This window comes from Diabrotica undecimpunctata, chromosome 6 (assembly GCF_040954645.1).
Source record: "Diabrotica undecimpunctata isolate CICGRU chromosome 6, icDiaUnde3, whole genome shotgun sequence".
NCBI classification, from domain to species: domain Eukaryota; kingdom Metazoa; phylum Arthropoda; class Insecta; order Coleoptera; family Chrysomelidae; genus Diabrotica; species Diabrotica undecimpunctata.
Genome location: NC_092808.1, coordinates 2,656,491 through 2,681,878, shown reverse-complemented (window position 1 = coordinate 2,681,878; position 25,388 = coordinate 2,656,491). Strand labels below are relative to the sequence as shown.

The window sequence follows — 25,388 nt, the reverse complement described above, 5'->3', positions numbered from 1 at the left end:
GTTCTAGAGCAGAACAACGTAAGATTGGAAGTGAAGAAGAGCAGCATCAAAAATTTACTAATTATTTCACTTGTTTTCTTCTACAGCTTATGCTACTCACCTAAGTGAAATACAACGAATAGAAATATTAACCTTAGCAGATACAAAGATAAGAACAACATGTAAAGGGGTACGTTATTTATTTAATTGCAAAAAAAAAAATATTTTAATATTGTACTTTTTAACTGTACAATTAGCTAAACATAACCTTATAGGTTACCCTCATCTGTCCACTGCTAAACAAGTCTTTCAATTTACTCAAAGCGGTTTAATCCTGTGCTGCTTTTATCCGTATATAAAATTTACTAGAATTTTAATAGAATAATAGTCCGTGTTATCCGTTTTTATTATTAAATAAATTCTTGTGGGCTCTTTACAGAAACGAGCTGCTTAGCTGTCCAACTGAAGCACGCAGCACCAAGTTTTCTAATTAATAAGGCATAAATTTCTGTGCATTTCTCCATTATTCCAACGCTACCGGTTTGAGCAGCAATATAAACTTATAACTCATACAAAATCCGACAGGGAGATTAGAGAATCTTTTGTAAAAACTTGAATTAGGTTTAAAGTCGGTGTTTTTGATCATAATAAATGGTTCGAGACGGCAAATCCGAAATAATTGATTGTTATTCTCGTCTGGCACCACAGCGTCAAGTGGTTTGGAGTTTGTTTTTGGAAAATTGCGTAGGAAATATAATCGAGTCCAATGGAATATTTACATTGACTAATTATTTTCGACTATACCACACTTTTCAATTAGATTCATATATTTTTTGTGTTTTATTTTCATTCATTGTGTTTTATTTTGCTTGTCGATTCGATTAACTTATTTCTGTTTTTTCTTTGTGCATTGTTCATTTGCGCATTTCGTCATTGTTTTCTGTGTTTTTTATTTTTCTTTTCTTTCCTGGTTTTGCATTAATTTTTTTTTTGCTCCTAATCTACTACAACTGCAGTTAGATATTTAAGCTATATTTATCACTAACGCGGTCCATGCATCTGGGACGTCGGGGGGCGGATGCCGCGATGGGAATGACTGGAAAGTATACAAGGAGCTGATTAAATGGAGAGTGAGCATAATGCAGTGTCAATCACCGACGGTGGAAAACCTGGAGAGAGTTATTCAAAAAGCGATGGAAGGAAGCAAGATAGGTGGCCAAAATGTCAACAAGATGCAATCGAGGAAAATTACCGTGCAAGGAAGAGGGAACTTTATAAGAAAATCCGTACAAAAAAAATAAAGAGCTGTGTAAAAAGCTGGATGAGGACATCTGGGGTTAGGGATACAAGATCGTCATGAAGAAGTTCAATGCGTATCCTCCTAACAAAACACCCATGGACAAGAAGCTTAAGGTAACACGAGAGCTCTTTCCGGATGGCAGATGGCATGGTATGGAGGAATGAAAGAGCTGAGCGGGCCTTACCCTTTACCTGGTCGAGGCATTGGGTTTACTCAAGATACGTAGGTGCCCCGGACTGGATTAGATACCACCTGAGGCGGTGAAGGGTCTAGGACGGGCGGAGTCGGCGTGGCTTCTGAAACACATAAATGAACTGCTGGAAGCACAAACCTTTCCTGAGCCTTGAAGGACATCGAGGTTAGTTCTGCTCCCCAAGGCTAGGGAAAAGTATTGCCCCATCTGTCTTCTTCCATGCATCGGTAAGCTGTATAAAAGGATGCTGCGAGTACGCATAGACGACGTGATTGAGAGGTCAGGTGGTTTATCTCGGAGGCAATTTGGCTTTTGTAAAAGGAAAAGCACGATTGATGCAAGTGTACTCAAAGCATTGCGCAACAGAGGGGATCGGATTCAATACGCTGCAGTGGAACGAGGCAATGAAGGCAATGAAGGAGAGAGAATATTCTGGTTACCTGATGAATATGGTGGCGGAGAGGGTACAACCCCCTTGGCATTCGCGGATAACGCGGGCCGCCTCGTAAAGAAATGGATGACGCAGCACGGATTCAAACTTGCGGCAGAGAAAACCAAAGCTATCATTCTGAAGGGGAAAACTAACAGACAACGTGTTGAGTTACAATGTGCGGTAACATGTCTAACACCCAAGAAACACGTAAACTACCTAGGAGTGACATTGCACCAGAATAGAAAATGTGGGGAGCACGTGTGGGAGATGGCCCGGAAGGCTGCAAATAGTGCAACTGTGTTGGGGAGAGTGATGCCCAACATTGGGGTATCCAAATCCGAAAGAAGGAGGAGGGTACTACAGAGTATTGTACAGTCGATCGTTCTTTACGTGGCACCAGTCTGAAGCGGGGCGGTACAGATAACGGCCTACAGGTCTGTCTTGTGGACAGCCTTGTGGACCACCACTGGATGTTTTTCGTTGCATGTTTTGACGTTGGAAAGAAAAGAGCTCTATGAGAGAAGATGCCCAAACATTACTATGGCCGAGAGAAGACAGGAAAGGGAAAGGTCAATAATTAAAAGATGGCAAGAAGAATGGAACAACACGGAGGATGTGGCAGGGTAAACGAAAATTCTGATCCCGAACATAAGAGATTGGGTGAACTGTGGTCACAGGTGCTTACAGGACACAAGTGTTTTAGGGCCTACCTCTCTAGTTTCGGAAAGGCTGACACAGATGAATGCCTATACTGTGGACACTCGGATACTGTGGCACAGACGATGTTAGATTGCAGCAGATGGATAGTAGAAAGAAACAGAATGAAAAGAGAGACAGGTGTGAATTTCGTTAGTGAGAGAAATGATTTAGAGAATGATTGAAAATAAATCAGGTTGGACTAACATAAACAACTATATCTGTGCAGGTATCAAGAAAAAAGTTTTACATTAACTAATTATTTTCGACTATAACAAATTTATCAATTAGATTCATATACTTTTTTCGTCATTGTGTTTTATTTTGCATGTACTTGTCAATTCTATTAGTATCTTTCTACATTTTCTTTATGCACTGTTCTTTTGTGCATGTTTTTATTGTTTTTTTGGCTTTTTATTTTTTTTTTGTTTCCTGGTTTTGCCGCCTATTTTTTTTTTCTTTGCCCCTAATCTTCTACAACTGCAATTAGCTATTTTAGCTATAGTTATCATTTTATATATAAACTAAAGGTGTAGTTTTCGTAATAATATTATAGAAGATCAACATTATATATAACAGTAATAGTTACCAACTATATAGTTATAAAATATTAACAAAACGGAGTAAATACCTATATATTCTTTGGCCGATATGTTGGTACAAATGTTGCTACATTAGGTTTGCATGTAGTGTTTTTTTTTTCTAAAATGTTTTTTTACCGATATTATACAAAAAAAACTAATTATCAAAAAAAAACTAAGGAAAGTTACTCACCAATTCTTCATCGTTCAATGTAGCACGAGGCACTGCTGATGTCAAGCCGGCATTTCTTTTGGTGGCAGCCATGGTCTGTTGAAATGAAAGTTAAAGTGTTAGAAATGGGAGACAATGTTTTAATTTTTGCAAGAAGCTTTTTAAGCCAATTCCAAGCCTGGTTATTTTTCAAATTAAATAGTTATCTTACCTTTATTTTTGACAAAAGAGTGTTGGATTTTGCTGAACAATACCTAAATGGATTTTCTAAAAAGTATATATATATATATATATATATATATATATATAAATATATATATATATATATATATACATATATATATATTACAATGCTTCCTGAATGTATACAAATTTCTATTTCGATTTTATTATTTCGTAAGGGAGATTAGTTTTTATAATGTCTTTAACATATTTAGGCTAGATTTTTAGTTGAAAAGTCATTTATATTGTTATATCTTTTCTGGGTTGAGTTCAGTTTTAGTTTAATAGCACGAATCCATCTTTTTCTTTTCTCTAATTTATATGTAATCTTTGGGAACCTATAAAAACTACACTCACTATGTTTGCTATTATTAGCACAATTAAATACGCAACATGTATTTGCACCCATTTTTGATAAAATTTATGCGTAAAAAAATCCAAAAGGTCCAATTTTGTCATATTTCGCCGCTACGCACGCTGGCATCGTTTCAAGGTACCCCTACCATGGTTACGCACGGAGCGAATAGGAATTTTAATAAATTTGTTATTTTAATTATACGGATTAGAGCATTTGATATATGATTTTAAATAATTGTAAAATTGTCTGACCCTAATAATTTTTTTTGATTTTTTTTAATAAATTATTTAATAATTTAGTATCACAAAATTATTTGGTTTAATTTATTTTCCTATTGTCCATCCTTTCCCCAAAGGCAACTGCTTAAAGAATACGTTGAAGCCACTTAACGATAATAGTAGCCCTGAGATCAACTATTAATTAAAATAAATTTATTGATGAATGAACTAATAAAACGAAACACATTCAGAAGGGAGGCAATGAACTAATCAAACAACCAATAAAGATAACACTCAAAAGACAGTTGTTCAAATACTTGGTAAGATGATATACAGTTACCAGGCTTTGCCCAGGTCAAAAACACTCTTTACAAACACACCTTTACCACTACATTTATGAAATAGTCTTAATGTTATAAACTGTAAATAAATACTTTAAACATTAGAACAAGATTATATTTAAAATATTTCCTAGTCAATTTAATTTTCACGCTGCATTCAATTTTCCTGAAATTAATAATGGAAAAACATTATCTACAAAAAAGCGTACATAATTTTCCAAAGCCTCATTTACATAATAACTTTTGAAGTACGCATTTCTTCTTTTCATCTTTTATGCTTCTCTGTGGGAGCAATGGAATTTATCAATATTTTTTTGACAGCGGCGGAAAAGAAATTAGGGTTTTTCACAACGTAAGTAAAACGAAAGAGACTTGATTGAATTTCTTTTTGTATATTTATGAGGGTGGGTGAATGATAATAACGTCGGAGATGATAAATGATAAATTTTGTATTTAATCAGGATTAAGTGGAAAGTAAAGGAAATTCTTAATCGAACTATTCAAAGTTTTAGGAAACTGATTCAACGTCAAAGGATTGTTACTATTGAGGTCTATTCTTGATATTATTATATTAATAAGATGAATTTAATTCATCCATCATGAATATTTTTTTCAAATGTGAGTCCAATTTTAAAACATGAAAAAGAAAAATATTTACAGAGGTGGCCTTTTGGCATATTCCACTGAGACCTCTCTGTCTATTGTGGTCCTCTAGTCGTAGATAACATTCCCTAGCCTGACCCTTTTTAAAAAGTCTAATAGCTTCGAGACCGTACCTTCCGTGTAGCTATTTGCCGGTGGATTTTCTTCTCCTAATGCAAAAAACCGCACATTTGCCAGACTGTCACACTGACATAGAATGTGCTCTGCTGTTTCTTCTTCGAGATGACATAATCTGCACAGGTCATCATCTGATAGTCTCATCAGCTTCAAGTGCCTATTTAGCTTACAGTGTCCTGTCAGAAGACCTACTATGGCTTGGACTGTTTTCCTCTCTATGCTTATTAGGTCTGCCGTAATTTTGGCGAATGTTCTATAATGAACTTTCGCCTGTCTTTGTCATGGTAAATTCCTCCAACATTTCAGAGATTTGTGAGCTACCCACTTCCTTGTAGCCGTTCTTGCTACTGTTTTTGTAACGCCGCGGAATGGTACCGGTCCTATAAATGGCATTAATGAGCCTTGTTTGGCCATTTTATCTACTTTTTTATTGCCCTTATGACCCTTGCACCCCGGTACCTAGGCTACCGTAACCTTGCTACGGTCTCCTAGTTTCTTTAGAGCATACACACAATCCCATACTAGCTTAGAATTGACCTCTACAGAATTGAGTGCCTTAAGCACTGTCTGACTATATGTGAAGATAGCAACTGAATGGAACGTTTCTTCTTGACTTTCTATTTATTCCATGCAGTGATGGAAAAACTGTCACATCCTTAGTTAGACTTACCGAAAAATGTATCCCTTTACCCTCTCCGATGTTATTGAGTCATCCGTGTATCCGGTAGCAACAGCTTGTATGGGTACACCTTCATTCCAGTCTTCCCTGCCCGGTATATTAATTGTGAAACTCCTCGATTAGCTTTGTGTTGTCAGCACCATACATCTGGCTTATATGTCGCTGACTATAGATTAGTCTGTGCATCACTGATCTGGCTTTGCCCTGTATAAAGATACGAAGTGGTGGTAGATTCAGCAGGACTTCCAACGCTGCTGTAGGAGTTGTTTTTATGGCCGCCGTAATACACACGCATGCTAGCCTTAGCGTATCACCTAGCAGCCTTATTGCTCCCACTTGCCACGTCTTTGTCTACCACGTCACCGAGCCATTGGTTATCATTGGTGTAATAACATTTGTGTATAACCATATAGTTATTTCGGGGTTAAGTTTTTAATTCTTACACATTCTTCTGCATCTGCCCAGGGATATAGTAGCTTTCTGTGTGGTTTTTAAAATCTAAGTATTCCCTGTAAGCCTATGATCAAAATACACCCCAAGGTGTTTTGTTACTTTGGCAAATGTGACCTTTGTTTCTCCCAGCACCGATGGTTTTATTCCTTGTAGTGCTGTTTTTTTGGTAAAGTTGACGATTTGTGTTTTCTGAGCATTGACTATCAGTCTATCTTGTTTACACCAATCGTCAACTATATTTAGGGCTGCGTAAAAGCCATCTGTGGACAGATTTTTGAAAAGATTATCTACCAAGGTTGCCCAAAGTAGAGGGAACAGAACTCCTCCTTGTAGACAGCCTCCACCTATTTTTGCTTTGATGGTTGCTTTACCCAGAGTGGACATTACTGTCCTATTCTTCAGGGATACCCTTATATATCTGCATATTACCGCAGGTGTGCTTTGTCTACTCATATTCCCTATCAAACAGCTGGTAGTAACATTATTAAGTGCCCCTTCTATATCTACAAAAGCGGCCATTGCTATCTCTTTGCCTTCGATTGAATTTGAGATAAGCCTATTTAGATCATCCAATAGAGAGTCCGTATATTTACCAGGTTGGTATGCATATTGACGATTGCTTAGAGAATTATCTTTTAGAACTTCGTCTCTGATGTACCTAGATGACGATTCAAGATGTTAAAATTAAAAAAATATATTCCTTCTTTTTCTTTATTTTTTATACGTTGGGTCTATAAGTTATGTTTACTGGATAATGTTTAATCTTGTGATTTTAAAAAATCAGCTGTCTTGCCATATCTATGGTGGTTTTCCTAGGAACTTTCTTCTGTTTGGTTTACTATTTCTTACGTTTTAAAACTCATCTTCAGCAAATAAAATACTTTGGACATGTTATGAGAGTAGAAACAGAATACATGGAAAAACCCAACAAGATGGATTTTGGAAAATTACCAGAATATGCAAAAGACCAGATAAAGCGATCTTTGGAGACGGATATTACACATTACGATGACCACTACCTCCGGTGAGTCAGGAATAAAGAAAGAGATTAAAATAAAAGTAAGTAGCAACTCTTTATTTTGTCTGATTTTGTCTGTCCCTGTAGTCTACGCCACCAATTTTAAAATTTGTGTGGAAAAAGGTTACATAATTCCATCTTCTCTTTTGAACACTCACATATATGTGTATTTACTTATTTAAATGTATTCCTACACGAGTATTTAATGAAATAAAGTACTTCCATCGGAACTGTATAAACCAAAAATCCGCCTCGCATTTAATTTTCCGAGTTAAAACGTCCAGTTCCACCCAATCAAATCCCCAACGCTGCCAAATGTCGCTGCAATCAAATGCACATGCACCAGAAATTAGTGGTCGGGACGTATTAGTGTTTATCAAATGTATTATCATGTACCAACGTTTAAATTTCCAGTTTTGTTCCGGTGTTATACCGAAAATTACAAATTAGTCTTGGAGAGATGTAATCAGCGTTGCAAACAGGTTGGTATTATGTGCATTATGTAGCCTTTCATGTCAAACAACTTTGTGAGAAGTCTAATTAAAGTCTGCCTTAGAGACAAAATAAGGCAACGCTCATATATATGTAAAAGTGCTAGTTCTATGTCTTACATAATTATAATAATTAAGGTAGAATATGTATATATATATATATATATATATATATATATATATATACAAGGATTTCCACAGTTTTCACTGTATTCCTTCACTCAACCGTTTTCTCCAATTTTTCCTGTTTAGCCAGTTCCCTTCCTGTAGGTTTCTTCTACTCATTGCTTCGTAATATATATATATATATATATATATATATATATATATATATATATATATATATATATATATATAAAATAAAGTTTTATTTTGAGGTTGCAGTCATTAATAGGGCAGGAAAGTAAAACTCTTTGTTCTTTAATCAAGCTTTCGCAAAATTTATTTGCTTCTTCAGGATATGCTAAAATATGGTAACAGTAAATACAACGAAATTAGAACTAAATAGCATTGTATAAAACTAGTAAAAAAAAAACTTACAACATGAGGTTAATCCATTAAATTTTCAAATTTGCAAAACATTAAAACTTAACTTATTTTAAAAAATTATACAGTTATGTAAGTACAATATTCCAATTTAATTTAATTTTGTAAAAATTCATTTTGACATTGATTGTTTGATTTATGTCAGAAAGACACTCGTTTCTGTTTATTATATTTTTTGTTGTTGATAATTAGCTCTTGATTGTTATTATGGTTACGTATAAAGTGGCGCCAAATATGAATATTTAAATTTTTTGAAATTCTAATATTTATAGTCAGAAAATCTAATATTGGAAAATTATAGTATTAATTTTCGTAAGATAGAATGTAATTATAGATATTGCTTAGTTTATCAATATCAGTTTTTTTATTAACGCATTGATATTTATTTATGCATACCATTTCTAAGAATTCTCTTTTATTTAATTGGTTTTCGCGTCTTAATATATTAGTTTCATTGAAATTAAATGAATGATTTTTATTAATTGCATGATCTATTAATGCACACGTATTTTTATTATTTCTAAGGTCACTTTTATGTGATGTTAGTCTGCCTATTAGATTTCTAGATGTGTGTCCGATGTATGACTTATCACAATTTTCGCATGGTATTATATAAACTACATTTGAGCTTTCCATAATGCTAATAGGTGATTTAGTTTTTGTATACAATGATGCTAATGTTTTAACATTTTTAGTTGCAATTTTAATATCAGAATAGTTAGCAAAGACTTTAGTTAGTTTGGGTGTTAATGTTGGTATGTAAGGTAGTGATGTGAAAGTAAATTGAGATTGCACGATTTGTTGATTTGGTTCTCTTGTTTGATTTCTGTCAATCATTCTATTATTAGGATTATTAAATAAAAATTTGTTAATTATTTTAATTGGGTACGAATTCTCTAATAAAATGTCTTTAAGTTCTAATAACCCTTTGTTGATGTTATTGATGTGTGATAATTTGACTATTCTGTTTTTTAAAGCCAATATCAAATTTATTTTCATATGAGGTGGATGTTGTGAATGATAATTAATAAATCTGTTAACAGATCACAACATCCACCTCATATGAAAATAAATTTGATATTGGCTTTAAAAAACAGAATAGTCAAATTATCACACATCAATAACATCAACAAAGGGTTATTAGAACTTAAAGACATTTTATTAGAGAATTCGTACCCAATTAAAATAATTAACAAATTTTTATTTAATAATCCTAATAATAGAATGATTGACAGAAATCAAACAAGAGAACCAAATCAACAAATCGTGCAATCTCAATTTACTTTCACATCACTACCTTACATACCAACATTAACACCCAAACTAACTAAAGTCTTTGCTAACTATTCTGATATTAAAATTGCAACTAAAAATGTTAAAACATTAGCATCATTGTATACAAAAACTAAATCACCTATTAGCATTATGGAAAGCTCAAATGTAGTTTATATAATACCATGCGAAAATTGTGATAAGTCATACATCGGACACACATCTAGAAATCTAATAGGCAGACTAACATCACATAAAAGTGACCTTAGAAATAATAAAAATACGTGTGCATTAATAGATCATGCAATTAATAAAAATCATTCATTTAATTTCAATGAAACTAATATATTAAGACGCGAAAACCAATTAAATAAAAGAGAATTCTTAGAAATGGTATGCATAAATAAATATCAATGCGTTAATAAAAAAACTGATATTGATAAACTAAGCAATATCTATAATTACATTCTATCTTACGAAAATTAATACTATAATTTTCCAATATTAGATTTTCTGACTATAAATATTAGAATTTCAAAAAATTTAAATATTCATATTTGGCGCCACTTTATACGTAACCATAATAACAATCAAGAGCTAATTATCAACAACAAAAAATATAATAAACAGAAACGAGTGTCTTTCTGACATAAATCAAACAATCAATGTCAAAATGAATTTTTACAAAATTAAATTAAATTGGAATATTGTACTTACATAACTGTATAATTTTTAAAATAAGTTAAGTTTTAATGTTTTGCAAATTTGAAAATTTAATGGATTAACCTCATGTTGTAAGTTTTTTTTTTACTAGTTTTATACAATGCTATTTAGTTCTAATTTCGTTGTATTTACTGTTACCATATTTTAGCATATCCTGAAGAAGCAAATAAATTTTGCGAAAGCTTGATTAAAGAACAAAGAGTTTTACTTTCCTGCCCTATTAATGACTGCAACCTCAAAATAAAACTTTATTTTACATAACGTGTCAGTCAATAATACCTAACTACTTTATATATATATATATATATATATATATATATATATATATATATATATATATATTAAGTGTAATATATATATATATATATATATATATATATATATATATATATATATATATATATATATTACACTTAAAATTTTCGCTGGAGCTACATTTACTTTCTGTGGTTTTCCGGGTTTGACTCCACGTTAAATATGTTTTAAAGAAATTTGGGCAATTTCGGTATTAACGCTTCTTACTGGTAGTAGAAGTAAATTGGCTATTTTACTACTAGGGGAAGGGGAGGCACATGTGGACAGAGGCACAAGTGGACAGTTGATTTTTTCCGTCTAGATTTCTTTTCGAGTGGTTCTAACTCACTCTCCTAGGTGGCACTGGTGATACAGTTCGATGCCAAGAAATAAATTCAATGTCAGTTGCTCTCTGTTTGTGTCACGAGGTTGTGTTACTTTTGCCGCGTAAAAGTAAATAAACAGTTTTTTAGATATTGTTCTGTGTTTCCTTGTAAAGTGCATCGTATTTTGAATATTCTCATATTTGATATCAGGTAAGTTTCTTCAGTTTTGTTCTAGTCATAACTTAAAAACAGATATCCGGTACTTTTGAAAAACTATGCATACGGATCAAATGTGGATAACATACAGGGGAACAAGTGGACAGTATCCACTTGTACCCCATAGGTTTTTTCAAAACAAAATAATCTAAAATATCTTTTTTTACCTTACAGTTCGAAATAATAGTGAGAACCTACATCAGAGAAACTGATAGAAGTAATATTCCTGAAAACGTAGTAGTTCAGGCCATTTGCTATATAAAAAATGGTAACGGATCAATCAGAAACTTAGCAGAGAAATATAGATTGAAGAAGTCCATGTTACATAAAAGATTTAAAAAAAAAACAGAATAAAAAAACTATAAATGATACAGAAATATCCGAAATAAAGTTTCTATTAAAATATATAACACAGCAGATTTTTTTAAATAAAGAAGAGGACAGTCTAGTAAATTATATTCTTCAAACTTCGAAATTACAGTATGAATTAACCTACTTTCAAATTCGAACATTCGCGTATGAGTATGCTCTGAAGCTTGAAAAACATGTGCCAAAGTCATGGTCGAAAAATCATCTTGCTGGAATTGAGTGAATGAAAGGTTTCATGAAGCGTCACAATAATTTATCTTTGCGAAAACTAGAGTCTACCAGTCTAGACAGAAACATCAGTTTTAATAAAGTTAACGTCGACATATTTTTTGATAACCTAGAGAATGTTTACAAAACGTACAAATTTACTATTGATAGAATCGTGAATGTAGATGAAAGCGGAGTGGTTATCATCGTCAAATGTTCAACCAAAGTAATAATTGTCAACCTCTCTTAACTACCGAAAAACAAAGTTTCAAAATTGTAATTTTATTATTTCGGATGTAAAACTTACTCAGGAACAAAATTCGTCCATACATAAAGGCCATAAGAATAAGTTCTAAGAAAGAAAGAATAAAAAAAATTCAACCATTCTGACCGCTACACCAGAAAAAAATAGATTAGAAAATAAAATAAGAGAACAGGAGGAAAAAGAGAAACGGGCTCAGGAAAGAAAGGCAACCAATATAGAAAAGAAAAAATCAAAATCCCATATTCGCAAAGTTTTTAATAGGAGGCATCAGAAAGCGAAATTGAGAATTATTGTGGAGAATCAGATGATAGTCTTATGGAAGTTGAGACTGAAGATGCTTAAAATTTTGGATTGGATCTTCCAGATCTTCCAAATATCCAGAAAGGGGATTTTGTTCTCATTAAATTTACTACAAAAAAAAAATACTTAAATTCTTTGTTGGTTAGATCGAAAAGGAACTAGTACAGTCAGATTTTAGTAAATTTCCTAAAAATGACGCCGCGACAAGATTTTGTATTTCCAGATCGAAAGGATGAGAGGCATATTTCTGCAAACGATATTTGAGAAAATTACCAGCTCCTAAAAATAAATTGGGACAGCAAGATCCAGCTCCTTTTTCAGGTTTTCCATTTATTTTCATGGGTATAATATGGGATAATTCAATGTATTATGTTAAATAAATATTAAAAATTGCACTTTTTATCAAAACCTGTGTTCATATGTGCCCCGTAGAAAATATTGTCCTGTCCATATATGCCTCTCTTAGGAAATCATGTAGACTAATTACATCTACTTTGAATTTAATGCACGTGCCCTAAATAATTTAATTACTTCCAAATTGAAAGGTACACAAATATGTGAATCTTACATTGAAAAAGCCGATACTTTACAATGAATCTCATTTTGCGGTACAAATTATTTTTTTTTTTTGAAATTTGTTCACATGTGTCCCCCTCTCTCCTACTTGTGATTGGCCTTATACGTGTATAAGTAGGTTGGCTACTACTCGTTGGCCTTATTGCCCAATTTATTTCTGTATTCTTTTTTAATAGCCTTTCCCATGTTATTAGAAGCTTTTGAACAACATCTCTTTAGTTTGGATTGTTGTGATTTTGTTCAGTTTCTATTGTTTCTCTGACTTCAAATTTCCTTTCAATTTCAATGTTCGTCGTGTGGTCCAGGTTTATTAAATGTCCTAGATTTCCTTCTTTCCTTCGCAAATGTTCTTCTTTCGTATTTTATAGGATAAATTTAAATAGTGTTACGTATCAACTTTCTATTTTTCTGATCTATCTTCCTTCTGGAAAGTGAATATGAAAAATCAGTTGGGAGCCCAACAGCACATGAGCATATCGTAGAATAAAATTCACATAAAATTGATCATATGAAAATGAAAAAACTTATGAGGACAATCTCAAAATCAAAGTAAAAAGCAACAACAGCGGACCAAATAAACAAAGAGTTTCTAAGATATGAAGATCTCTTGTTACATTTAAAAATAGTTATCAGATAACCGCACTGATTAACAATTATTCGATAAATAAATATCAATTGGACACCAAAATGCATTAAAAAGAGCAAACAGCTCAAGTTGTATCTATCTTGAATGTGACTGTTATTTTTAAACTTCATTTCTCAAGTACTAAAGCAGTCTCATATTTTGTTTGTTACTAAAGTATTCTCGTAAAGTCTGCTTCCGTATGATTCCTTACAATATAACTATTAAAACATAACAATATTTGAATGTATCCTATAGAAGACTTAAGTGCAAAACACTAACTAAACGTTGAGATATACAATTTATATGTTCTGAACTCACTCAAATTAATATTTTAAAATATTCACGTATTGTAATTAGAATACTTAATCCATATTATCACAGAAGTGATGGCTGAAAAACCTTCAAGAGTGGAGTAACTGCAGTAGACTTTTTTAAAGCGGCTTTTTCCTCATTTGCTCCTGACAGAATTTGTGCAGCTTTAATGAGAAAGACATATAGGTATAGAGAAACGTTTACACATTATCACATTAGTGTTTGTTGTCTATACTAAAAATTTATTCATTATTCACACAATTCATACTAAAATTTATAAAATCTTACCTCCCTTTACATTTAATTCAACAAAACCCAACACTCTTCTTCACAACATTGTTAATCTACGATCTAAAATAACCTTGTTTGTTAAAAATATTAATTAGTAAAGCACTAATATCATATATTATTTAAGCAATAAATTAAAATATGAGTATTAATAAAACAAGCAGTATATTTATTTGTATATCTATGGATAGATATACAATACCCTGTAATAACAACCCTTAATTTATTTTGGTATTCGATATTTCCGCCAATTCGGTTTAAATCAACAATTTAAAACGATATTTACAATATTTTATATAAATCCAATAATTTTATATAAAATATAACAGTAGAGATCGTGATATGAGTTTTAATATATTATTATTTTCATATTTCAGTAAACATGCATTTCCAAAAATCTAGACTTTTTTAAATTTAGCGGTTAAACAAACAGTTTTTCACAAGTGATGGTTTTAATTTTTAACTTAAAAAGAATTACGAAGAATTAAAAATTGGTAATTAAAAGAATAATTATAATCTAGAAGGCAAAGTAAGTACGTAAAATCTGTTTTTTAGATTATTGAGAGTTCTTTTGTGTTCTGCTATAAGTTTTGTTAAAGCTTCTACCAGTTTGACCTATGTAAGTTTTGGAGTAGTTACAAAATGTAAGTTTTGTTCCATTACTGTATAGGTACTTTGTCTTTGCGCTCTTCTTGTTCTTAATATATGTGCTTAAGTTGTTGTTTGTTCTGAAAGCTGATGTTATTCCTTTATTTTTTATGTTATTTATATTTTTTATGTTATTCTTATTTATGCAAGATATCGATAAAATAGCCATAGGCTATTAGTATCAACAAGAGCTAAATAAATAAGCACTTACACAGTGGTGTATACACAATTAATGTGGTAGCTGGCCAAAAACTTACATCGGTTAAACTGATAGAACCTTTAACTAGCGTATAGTAGAACACAAACGAGCTTTTAATAATAGAAAAACAGATTCTACCGAAACCGAATCCAAATCTGTATTATTGACAAACACTGATACAAAGACTGACAATAAATATATTTAACATAAAGTTCTGATGTCAGAAATAGTTTCAAAAAATTAACTTATGTAATTAACTAAGTAGTATTTTTTAACAGCAACATATATAAATTATTGCTTTAAAAATTCCAATATTTTATCATTGTTTGTCCAATTTTTTGATTAGGAATACATGGTCTCCCTTTTTAGCGACTTTTGGAAATGTGCATATTTAATATTCAACGCATTGAAATGCATTTAAATTCCATAGATGATAATCATGGCTCCATTAATGCCAAATAGTAAGCACCTTTAGATCTCTTAAAAATCAATTTTATACCAACCAGCGGAAACTTAATAATCATTTACAAATGTTGTTTTAAATCTGGGTTTTAATAATATTGTAATATTTAATAAAGGATATTGTTGAAGTTGACCGAAAACCTTCATTTCAAGCTATATTTCAGTAAAATATTTTAATGAAGCATCAGAAACAAACCCTTAAACGTTTAGTCACGCAAATACAAGTAAGTTAAATGTTTGAATTATGGATAAAAATTTACTATATATCAAAAATTTTTATAAAACATGTTCTTAAAATATGAAGACCCTTACGTTAATCTGCTTCTTAAGTCATTGATTAGAATTTAAGACTGAAAGTCAGACAGTACAATGCACAAGATGACAAGATCACTTAAAATCTTCTTGCAATCAGCCGTTTAAATGCGTCAAATATAGTGGACCGTATGAAACAAAAACATGTAGACACACCAGCTAAATTTGTCCTGCCTAATGGGAACCACCCAGCCAATTATCTTCTACTTTTCCTCTTTATAAGCAATTTTGTGTGTTCAGTGATACTTCTTCTGCCGATTGGTGACTTATCTCTTGCTATTTTGATGACACGGGTCTCCGCCATTCTGCCTATGTGGTTATTCCATTTTTTTTTTCATTTTGTGTCCATTCATTTATACACTGTATATCACATTTTCTTCTAATGTCTTTACTTCTCTTTCGATCTTCTTAGCATATTTTCTGTAATTCTTCTCAGTACTCTCATCTCCGCAATTTTCAGTAGCTTTTGCGTTGTGGCTGTGTCGGGTATTATTTCTAAGGTATATGTCATTATTGGTCTTACACAAGCTTTATAAATTCCTGCCTTTATCTCAGTGTTAATGTATCTGTTTCGCCATATAGTGTTATTAAGGCATCATGCCAGTCTATTTGCTTTTTGGACTTGATCTCTCACTTCTTTGTCCAGGTCTCCATAGCTAGACAGTGTAATTCCCAGGTATTTTATTTTCATTACTATAACAATACTGATGCCATCAATTTCTATTTCACTACGGTTGGTTCTTTGCTGTCTACTATTGTTTTAGTTTTCTGAGATGAGATTGTCATATTAAATTCTTTTGCTCTTATGTTGATTCTGTGGACCAGCCTTTGCAGACTATCTTCATCTTGGGCTATTAGTATTGCATCGTCATCGTAACAGAGTAGTTTTATTTCTTTGTTTTCCATTCGGTATCCTCTACCTTTGTTAATGCTTTTGATGATTTTATCCAGGATCAAATAGAAGAGCATGGAGCTCAATAAATCTTCTTGTCTTATTCCGCTGCCTATTTCTATAGGTTCTGTAAGTTGTCCATTACTTTCCTTTTGTTGTTTTGATAGATATTTTCAATAGTTTTTATAATATTTAGGGGAATTTCTTTATTATATAGAAGATGGATTACATCTTTGAGTCTTACTCTGTCAAACGTTTTTTTTTAGTCAATCAGACACAGAAATGCTGGTCTATTATACTCTAGTGATTGCTCAGTAATTTGATTTATAACAAATATTGCATCTGTACACGATCTTCCACTACGAAGACCCTATTGTTTATCTGCTTAACTTACCCTCTATGCTTGTAAAATTTTAGTTGTAAATTTTAGCGAAGTATTTAACAAGTTTATACCTCTGTAGTTTTCTGGCTGTTGTTTATCTCCTTTTTTGAAGAGTAGAATTAGTTCGCCCGTTCTCTATTCTTTCAGTATTTTATTATTAACCGGTATGTTATTATATAACTTTCTGTACATTTATAATAAGTTCTTCATTTGTGATAATTTGTGATGTTTACCTTCGTTCTTGAACCTCTTATGAAGCGCCATATTTCCTTTTGCAGACCGTAAAAATCATGTTCCATTACTTTCGAAAAGCGTTCCCAGTTATCATTTTTTACTATTCTTGCAAGGGCATGTGTTTCGTTTCTAATTGTCTTGTAATTATAGTATACCTGGTATGTCTACATTTTTCCTTCACATCTGTACCAAACCATGGAGTTTTTGCATTGGGAACGATTTGTTTTTATTTACATTTCTTTCACCAAAAACTTCCTGGGCCGAGAGTAAGATATTAGACTTAATTTTTGCCCAGCTTTCTTCAACTACATCACTTTCTTGAGTTTCTGCTTTTTTCGGTTATTCTTTTTTGGAATAGGTATCTTGTGGATTCATTAGATCCAATTATAAACGCTACAATATTTACCACGACTAGAAATAAGCATTAACCAAGAAAAACAGCAACTTCAAATTGAAAAACGAATTTATCCAAGTCTTTTCACCCCAATATTATCTGTTAGCTTCAGCTGTATTATTTCTCTATATTGGTATTGATCTTTCCGTGCTTATGATTTAATTAATTTCTAAGTAGTCACCTTTTTGCTTCAACTTTTATACGTTCTTTTCATCAAGCAGTTTTTAGTAGTTTTTTGAAAAATTCAAGTCTTTGTTTTTTATTCTTTTGCCCTTATTCCAAACATATACTAACTTATTTTTCTTTAGTAACTTTCAGTTTTGCTTATTCTAGGTGATATAGAAATTAAATGGGCACTTATAGATTTTTAAAAAGAGTTTCTTTAATGGGGAGTAAAAGGTGAATAAAAGGCAAGTTGTGGGAGAATTTATCGGAAATAACATTTATGAATATATAATGACTGTGTATTATCTTACTGTTTTTTTTATTACTTTTAATTTTATATGTAAAATATTTAAATTTATGTTTCTTGTATCAAGTGGATTGTCTTATACCATTGTTTGATCATATTAGGTCATTAATTGTTGTGTTTTTGATATATGGCTAGAATTAAATCCTTGCGTGTTATCAACTGAACATTTTAAGGTGAACTTTCTAAGTTCATCAATAAAAAAGAACTTGCCGGAGCAGAATGTAGCTGATCGAAATGCCACTGAACGATTATTTTTTAAACAATAATTAAAACAATATTAATTAAAACAATAATTAAAACAATAATTAACAATATAGTATTAAAACCCATATTAAAACAAAAAGTATCATTAAAAAATATGAAAAGTATATTAAATGTGTAAAATATTGTGTCATGCAATTTTATGTATACAAATTAAGCAGTAAGTAATAAATTTAAAACATGCAAAAATTATTAGCACTAAATTGTAGACTGTACATCAAAATATACGTTTATTAAATAAATTTTGCGACGAAATTAAAAAAATACGAATTCTCAGGAATTAATATTGACCTCCTCTTATGATATTTTCACTTAGTTTAGGCAAGTTTAAAACATTTTAACCCTTTTTATCCTATTTGTTAAATGTATAACTTTACATGTTAAATATCGTAAAATTTTAATTAGAAAACATTATTTTGAATTTAGTTTTATTCAAAAATTTCCTTTCTTAAATTTTTCTTTAATATGATTATGTAACGCAATTGCAAAAAAGCGTTTACGATATCGAATTCCTTGTAGTCAAGAAAGTTAGATTTGAAACTCCACATGTGAAAAGAGCATTCCTTAACATGCCAGGTGTCAAAGATACCAAGCTACACTGGAATTTAAGGTCAAGATATCGTCGTTCAGATGTCAAAATCTCGTATCTCAAAATTAGTGTTTTTTGGGAAATCACCTAAAACTTCCCATAGTAGAAAATATAACTTTTAAACTTATTTTTTTTTCTGAAATGTGGGTAGTTCCACGAAATGAATTATTTGTGATAGTGATTAAACTCTAAAAAAATAAAGTTAGATTTTTTTGGAAAAAAATCGTGAGATACGAGTTTTTGAAATTTAAATAGTATTTAATTTAAGGTCTTACGAGGTTTTGGTAGCATATTTTCAGCTCTCTTACGCTTTTCTTACACACAAAAAACAATATTACCGAAGAAAAATAAAATGTTTATTCTTCAAAGAAATAAAACAAACATGTTATACAAGCATTCTGATATAAAATAAAATAAACACAACTATTTTCCATATTTCGAAAACAAAAAAAAAACAACAATAGTGCTTCAACGAGTCATAAAAAACCATGATAATTTGGGTTAATAACAGTCTTAAGAGACTGCAGGTGATTTTAATTTGTCTTCTGTAATGGGCAAATGGTCATTATACATTTTTCTTGTGATTCCTGCATTATTTGTATTTTTGCGAACTGGTAAAAACTGCCACTCCTCGTCAAAGTTTAGTTTGAATTGGAAAGGTGGAATACATTACAGCCCTCAGATTATTCACGCATGCATCTCCCACTTTTTTCCCTGGACGAATGGATGAATAATACTTAATATAGTAATAGTCATTAAAAAATTGGTGATCAATGTATTTAACTTTGTATGGATTTTTGGAATTTTTACGGGCCTCTTTAATTATTTCTACATAATTGGATGGTGAATAAATGCATTTATTTTTTTTCTTTCTTTCAATGGTGGAGTGAAACACATACTATCGCACTCCATTTGCGAGTGACCCTTAACTAAATATTTCTGTATAATTACCGTATCATTTGCGTTGCAGAAAAGCTGAAGTGCATTAGCCAATGTCACATTGCGATTTTGTGCAGAACATCCATCGCTATAAAAAATTTTTGGTTTGTCCTTTTCTTAGGCATCTAACTCTTCATTTAAAAAATCAATTATACAAGATGTAAAGGAGTTGGCATGTGTTTTGCCCCCTCCCTCATGCCATACATAACAAACTACCTTACTATTTGTTAAATTATAGATAATGAAGTTATGGCATGCTAGTTTCTGTTTAAAGTATACCATGTCTGCTGGGACGACAGGGACAAGTTGGACCGCTTGTACATCCATCGTAAATACGCACACTTTTCTTTCCAATGCATCTTCTTTATCCTTGATTTTTTCCTTTTTAGCGCGATCTTTTTAACTAATGTGTAATTTATAATCTTGCACATCGACATTCATACCATTATCTTCTATATTAATACTAGCCAAGCATCTGCTTTGGGCGTCATTTTTTAAAAGAGATCCTGTTTGAATAGTAGTACACCTTGGGTTTAAAATAACACAGGAATGCACTTGAATGTTTTGTGAACAGAGTGATGAAGAAGTAAGGTGCTGGAAACTGGAGGATTCTTCTTAAAAGGTCTCATAAAGTTGTTCAAAGCCTGTATTTGCTTTTTTCCAATCTTCTTTATGACGGCTCTTAAGTTCTGCGGCCTCCTCTTTAGAATGTGAATTTTGATTGGTAGTACTTTCATTCTGGTCAATATCAGAATTTCTCTTTTAGACTTTCTATTGTTGATTCAACCATTCTCGAAGCCCGGCTTGCCTAAAAATAAAACAAAAAAACACTTATTTTGTTTCCAAAAAACCTCGTAAATCAATATTGTAAATACTTGATTATATTTTGGTGGGTAACAGAAACTTGTATCACAATTTTTTTTTTACTTAAAAATTCACTGTAATACATTATTTTGGAAATTCTTATACCAACTGACAAGTTTTTGTTTTTCCCTAATTGATTTATATAATTTGTTTCAGTTGATCAATTGAAATATAATAATTGAGTCATTATAACCTCAAATTTTTTGAAATAATAATAGTTATGTTTCTGTTTAACGTAAAACAATGCATCTACGTATTATTAAAACAAAGTAATAAGATGTTTTCACTTACCATAGCTTCTAATAAACAGTTATAATTCTTATAAACCTATATAACTGCACAAAAATGTTCAGTATTTAACAATTTTTCAGACACGTGTTGACTTACGTGGTTTCGTGTACAACATGTGAGATACAAGGTTTCTAAATTCGAGTGACGGAGGTGCAATTTCACATGCTTTGTAATAAGAGGTTTCTCAATCGATGCAGCTCGATTTCTTAATATAGGCCACACAAAAAACGCAAAACCATCGAAAATTGAGATACGGGGTTTTGACATCTTAGCGACGATATGTGATCATGGACTAATTGAGTTATCAGTTGTTATAACTACAAAAGTAAATTATTTCTTGAGATGTATTACATTAACAAAAATAAAAACACTTTAAATTATAAAACGGACACTGGACAGTTAAGTAACATATATTGAAACATATTGAACAAAATTTATAAATATTCAAAATAGCCAACATTCATCTTAATAACAACTAACCTTAATAATTCATCAAAGAAATATCATTCTTCTAACGTTTCTTTTATTGTTATTTTTATTTTTACATTTGAAATAATTTTAATTTTTTATCGTATAGCTGTAACGAACGTGCTTAGACAATTTAATCTTGACATTTAATATTTCAAATACTTCAATGTCAGTTTTTATTTGCGAAATCTTTTAAATCCTGTGAGTGTTTTAAAATGTATTTGTACGCCATTTTTTGTAATGTTCAAATTGTTTTAGTTTACTCCTGAGGAAGCTATTAAATAAATGGTGAAATATTGTTTACCCGATAATTCGAACGTATTTTTATATATATATATATACATATATATATATATATATATATATATATATATATATATATATGCTATATATATATATATATATATATATATATATATATATATATATATATATATATATATATATATATATATATATATATGCTTTTAACATTAAAAAACGTTTAATACACTAACCTAAAATAATTTTTAGAACGCTAAAAGCAAAGCCAACTAACTCTACGAAATATATAGGAATCATGCTGGTCAAAATAAGTGCTTAGATTTTTGATTTTACAAATACAAACGATCTAAAAACTGACATCACTTCAATTCAGTGTTCAGAGCTTGGAGAGCTGAACAATAAATTTCGTAATGCCGTTGTGGCTACAGCCACTAGTTGCTCGCACAGACCGGTACTTGTATAATCAATAAAAACAGCTGTCACTGTTCGGTTTATGTGGCTGCAAACGTAGAAAATATATTTGGGGATATTTCTGTATTAAAATTATTGAATGTTATTGATTTTCATACCATGTAATTGATGTGCACAAGAAAATCGAACAATTCATATAATACGATTATTTGTGTTTAAAAATTATTAATAATGGAATAGTTTGGTCTGAACTTGATCTTATTCCTAATTCATAAAGAAAAAGAACGGTTTTGGAAATTCTACAAGCATGGAGAACACACAGAAAAAATAACAAAACAATGAAAAGAAAATATAATATTCAGACTGGACCGACACAAAAAACCACAAACCCATTTGCCTATCAACATCAAACTTTTGGACAAGAATACTGAAAAAATGATCATCCAGTCTTTAGAGATGTGAGCTCTAAAAGTCATACAAACAACCTGAATTTTGCTGAAAGTAACAATTTTGGCACCACAAAAAGATGCAAAAAGTATTCTACTCTTAGCCTAAAGCTTCAAAGCATCGCCCTAGTAGGCGATTTTTAATATCTCTCTAAGTAGAGAAAATACGTTAAAGTGAAAGTAGATGATTTTTTTTTCAATTCGAGCTCCACTATTCTGCTATATGTATTCCGAGGTTTCACTTCTCGTCAGTAATACTTACGGTATGTATCATGTAATAAACTTTAGCAAAGTTGTTGTGCATAAGCCCACAAAGGTTTCTAAGTTGGTACGACCAATTTTTTGGACAGATGGCGTCACTATCATTTCAATGAATTTCATATAGTGCCGTGGGAGTTCATGCTGATTTAAATTGAATCGAAAAGCAAACGAATGATGACGCTTTGAGTTGTGGGTGATACAAGAATTAATGTTTTTTTTCTTCTTCTTCCTTCTTGTATGTAAGGTTTAAAGCCTGTTTCTTCTTCAATATTAGCCTCTTAAATTGTTTAAATTATGGCACCATCTTTTTTTTTAATCTGCCAATACTTCTTTATCCATTTGGTATGATATGATAGTATGACATTTGGTATGATATTACGTACATAGAATAGTACGAATAGCACGAGAAATTGTGACGACGCCATCTTGTGGCGCTAGTTCCGTGACGTTTGCCTCAGCATTTTACTGTAAAGACAAAAAGTACTACAATGCCAGTATAGAAGCTTCCGCTTCAAAAATTGGTATTCTGCAAAGCTTACATGTAGATTTATTGTCAGAATAAAAGATCGCAATAGCTTCCAGAAAACTTGGTTTCGCAGGTCACCTAATTTGATATCCTGATTTATTTTTGCTTCATATAAGGGTCGTACACAAGCATGTTCTGTTACAGTCATATAGATAATCAAAATTTTATTTAAATTCAGGGTACCATAAGTCTTCCTGATGAGAGGTGAAACATTGAAACAGGTGATGAAGAATGGTGGAGCTAAAATGAAAAAGAAATGCAATCGTCTACTTTCATTTTAATTTATAGAAACATTTTAAATGTGATTTTTAAAAGATTTTAAAATTCTATGAAGCGACGATATTACAAATTAAGATACACAAAGAATGCCTGATATAAGAATACTAATAAGACAGCCATCCTTTAACCAGCATAATACACTACATGATTTTCACGTCAAATAATTTATTAAACCATCAAGCCACTATAGAAGCAGCAATAGATAAAACAGACTGCACGAAATTGCTGGGGGAATTCTAGACAGTAATTGTAAATGGTCAAACCACATTTCTAATTTGAAATCCAGATTAAATAGCGCATGTTATGCATTGAGAATTCTTTCATGTCTCTTTCATTCATCAATACTAAAAACAGTATACTGGCCCATTTTTACTCAATAGCCAAATATGACATTGAAGTCTGGGGTTGTACCTCTGAATTAGAGCAGATATTCGTACTCCAGAAAAGAGCTATTAGGATAATGTATAAAATGAAATTTAGAGATTCTTGTAGAGGCATCTTTAGACAAAACAATATTCTTACAATTCCTGGTCTGTATATATTTTCGTGTATAATGTATTTACATAGCAAAATTTATGAATTTAATAAATTTCAATTTCACCATGTTTATTCAACAAGATTCAGAGACAATCTCTTTATGCTTCCACAACATCGTTCTGTTTTGTTGGAAGGTAGCACACATTATGCAGCCATAAGTTTCTTACCGATAGATATACGAATGAATTTACATCAGCCAAACTCTCGGAGGTGTGTACATCAATACATTTGTGAGCTAGAGCCATATTCTAAAAATAACTTTTAAGTATGTTTTATCGTGTTTATTAATTTATATACTTTTAAGATGTATGTCTGTAACTTTGACTTGTCTCATATAGAAGACAGACCAGACAGAACACCAGAAGAAAAATAAGAGTTGTTACTAAATTGTTCTACGGAGAAGCAGCAAAAAACTTACAAAATTTATAATATTTAATATTACACAATTAGTTGCAGACGCAGATGACTCTAAAGTTAGGTTTATAAATTTATACGCAATAATCACATTGTGTAATAGAATGTGAAAACACTGGTTTGTCTTCACTTCTTCTCTGGTTCACTGCTAAATAGAATTGAATTGAACACTGTGGACTGTAATTTTGTTTAATTGTAATAGAATAGATTTTACACGTCTAGGTATGTGTACACTCTTACTTCTTACTTCTTACTGATTCTAAAAATGGAATAAATGCGCATAACCAAGCGCGGTGTTGACATGGTTGCCATTTAACAAATACTAAAAAGTCTGAATACACATAAATAACAATATATGGTTTCTATAAGTCTTATACCAAATATATTTTCTACTAATGCAGCCAAATACTCTTATATTGTGTTAGTTATCAAAATAAGCAAAAAGTTATAAAAAATTATCTTTTGCAAACGTATTGGACTAATACCTTGAGCACCTGGAGGAATCAAGCGGCACAGGCGCAGGACACAACCATAAAAACAGAAAACAAACAACACAAAACAGATTAGTCACAGCAGGTATATTATTGGGTTTATTACGAAGAAGTTTTAA

At 31.4% G+C, this 25,388-nt stretch overlaps 1 protein-coding gene across 1 annotated transcript in view; it reads right to left on the bottom strand.

The window, feature by feature from the left end:
- Window positions 1-25,388, bottom strand: part of unc-13 — a 347,574-nt gene that overhangs the window by 208,956 nt on the left and 113,230 nt on the right. Inside the window, exon 4 of the mRNA XM_072534612.1 lies at window positions 3,376-3,450. Within this exon, the coding sequence (XP_072390713.1) occupies window positions 3,376-3,450 (75 nt within the window). The remainder of the gene's footprint in view (window positions 1-3,375; window positions 3,451-25,388) is intronic.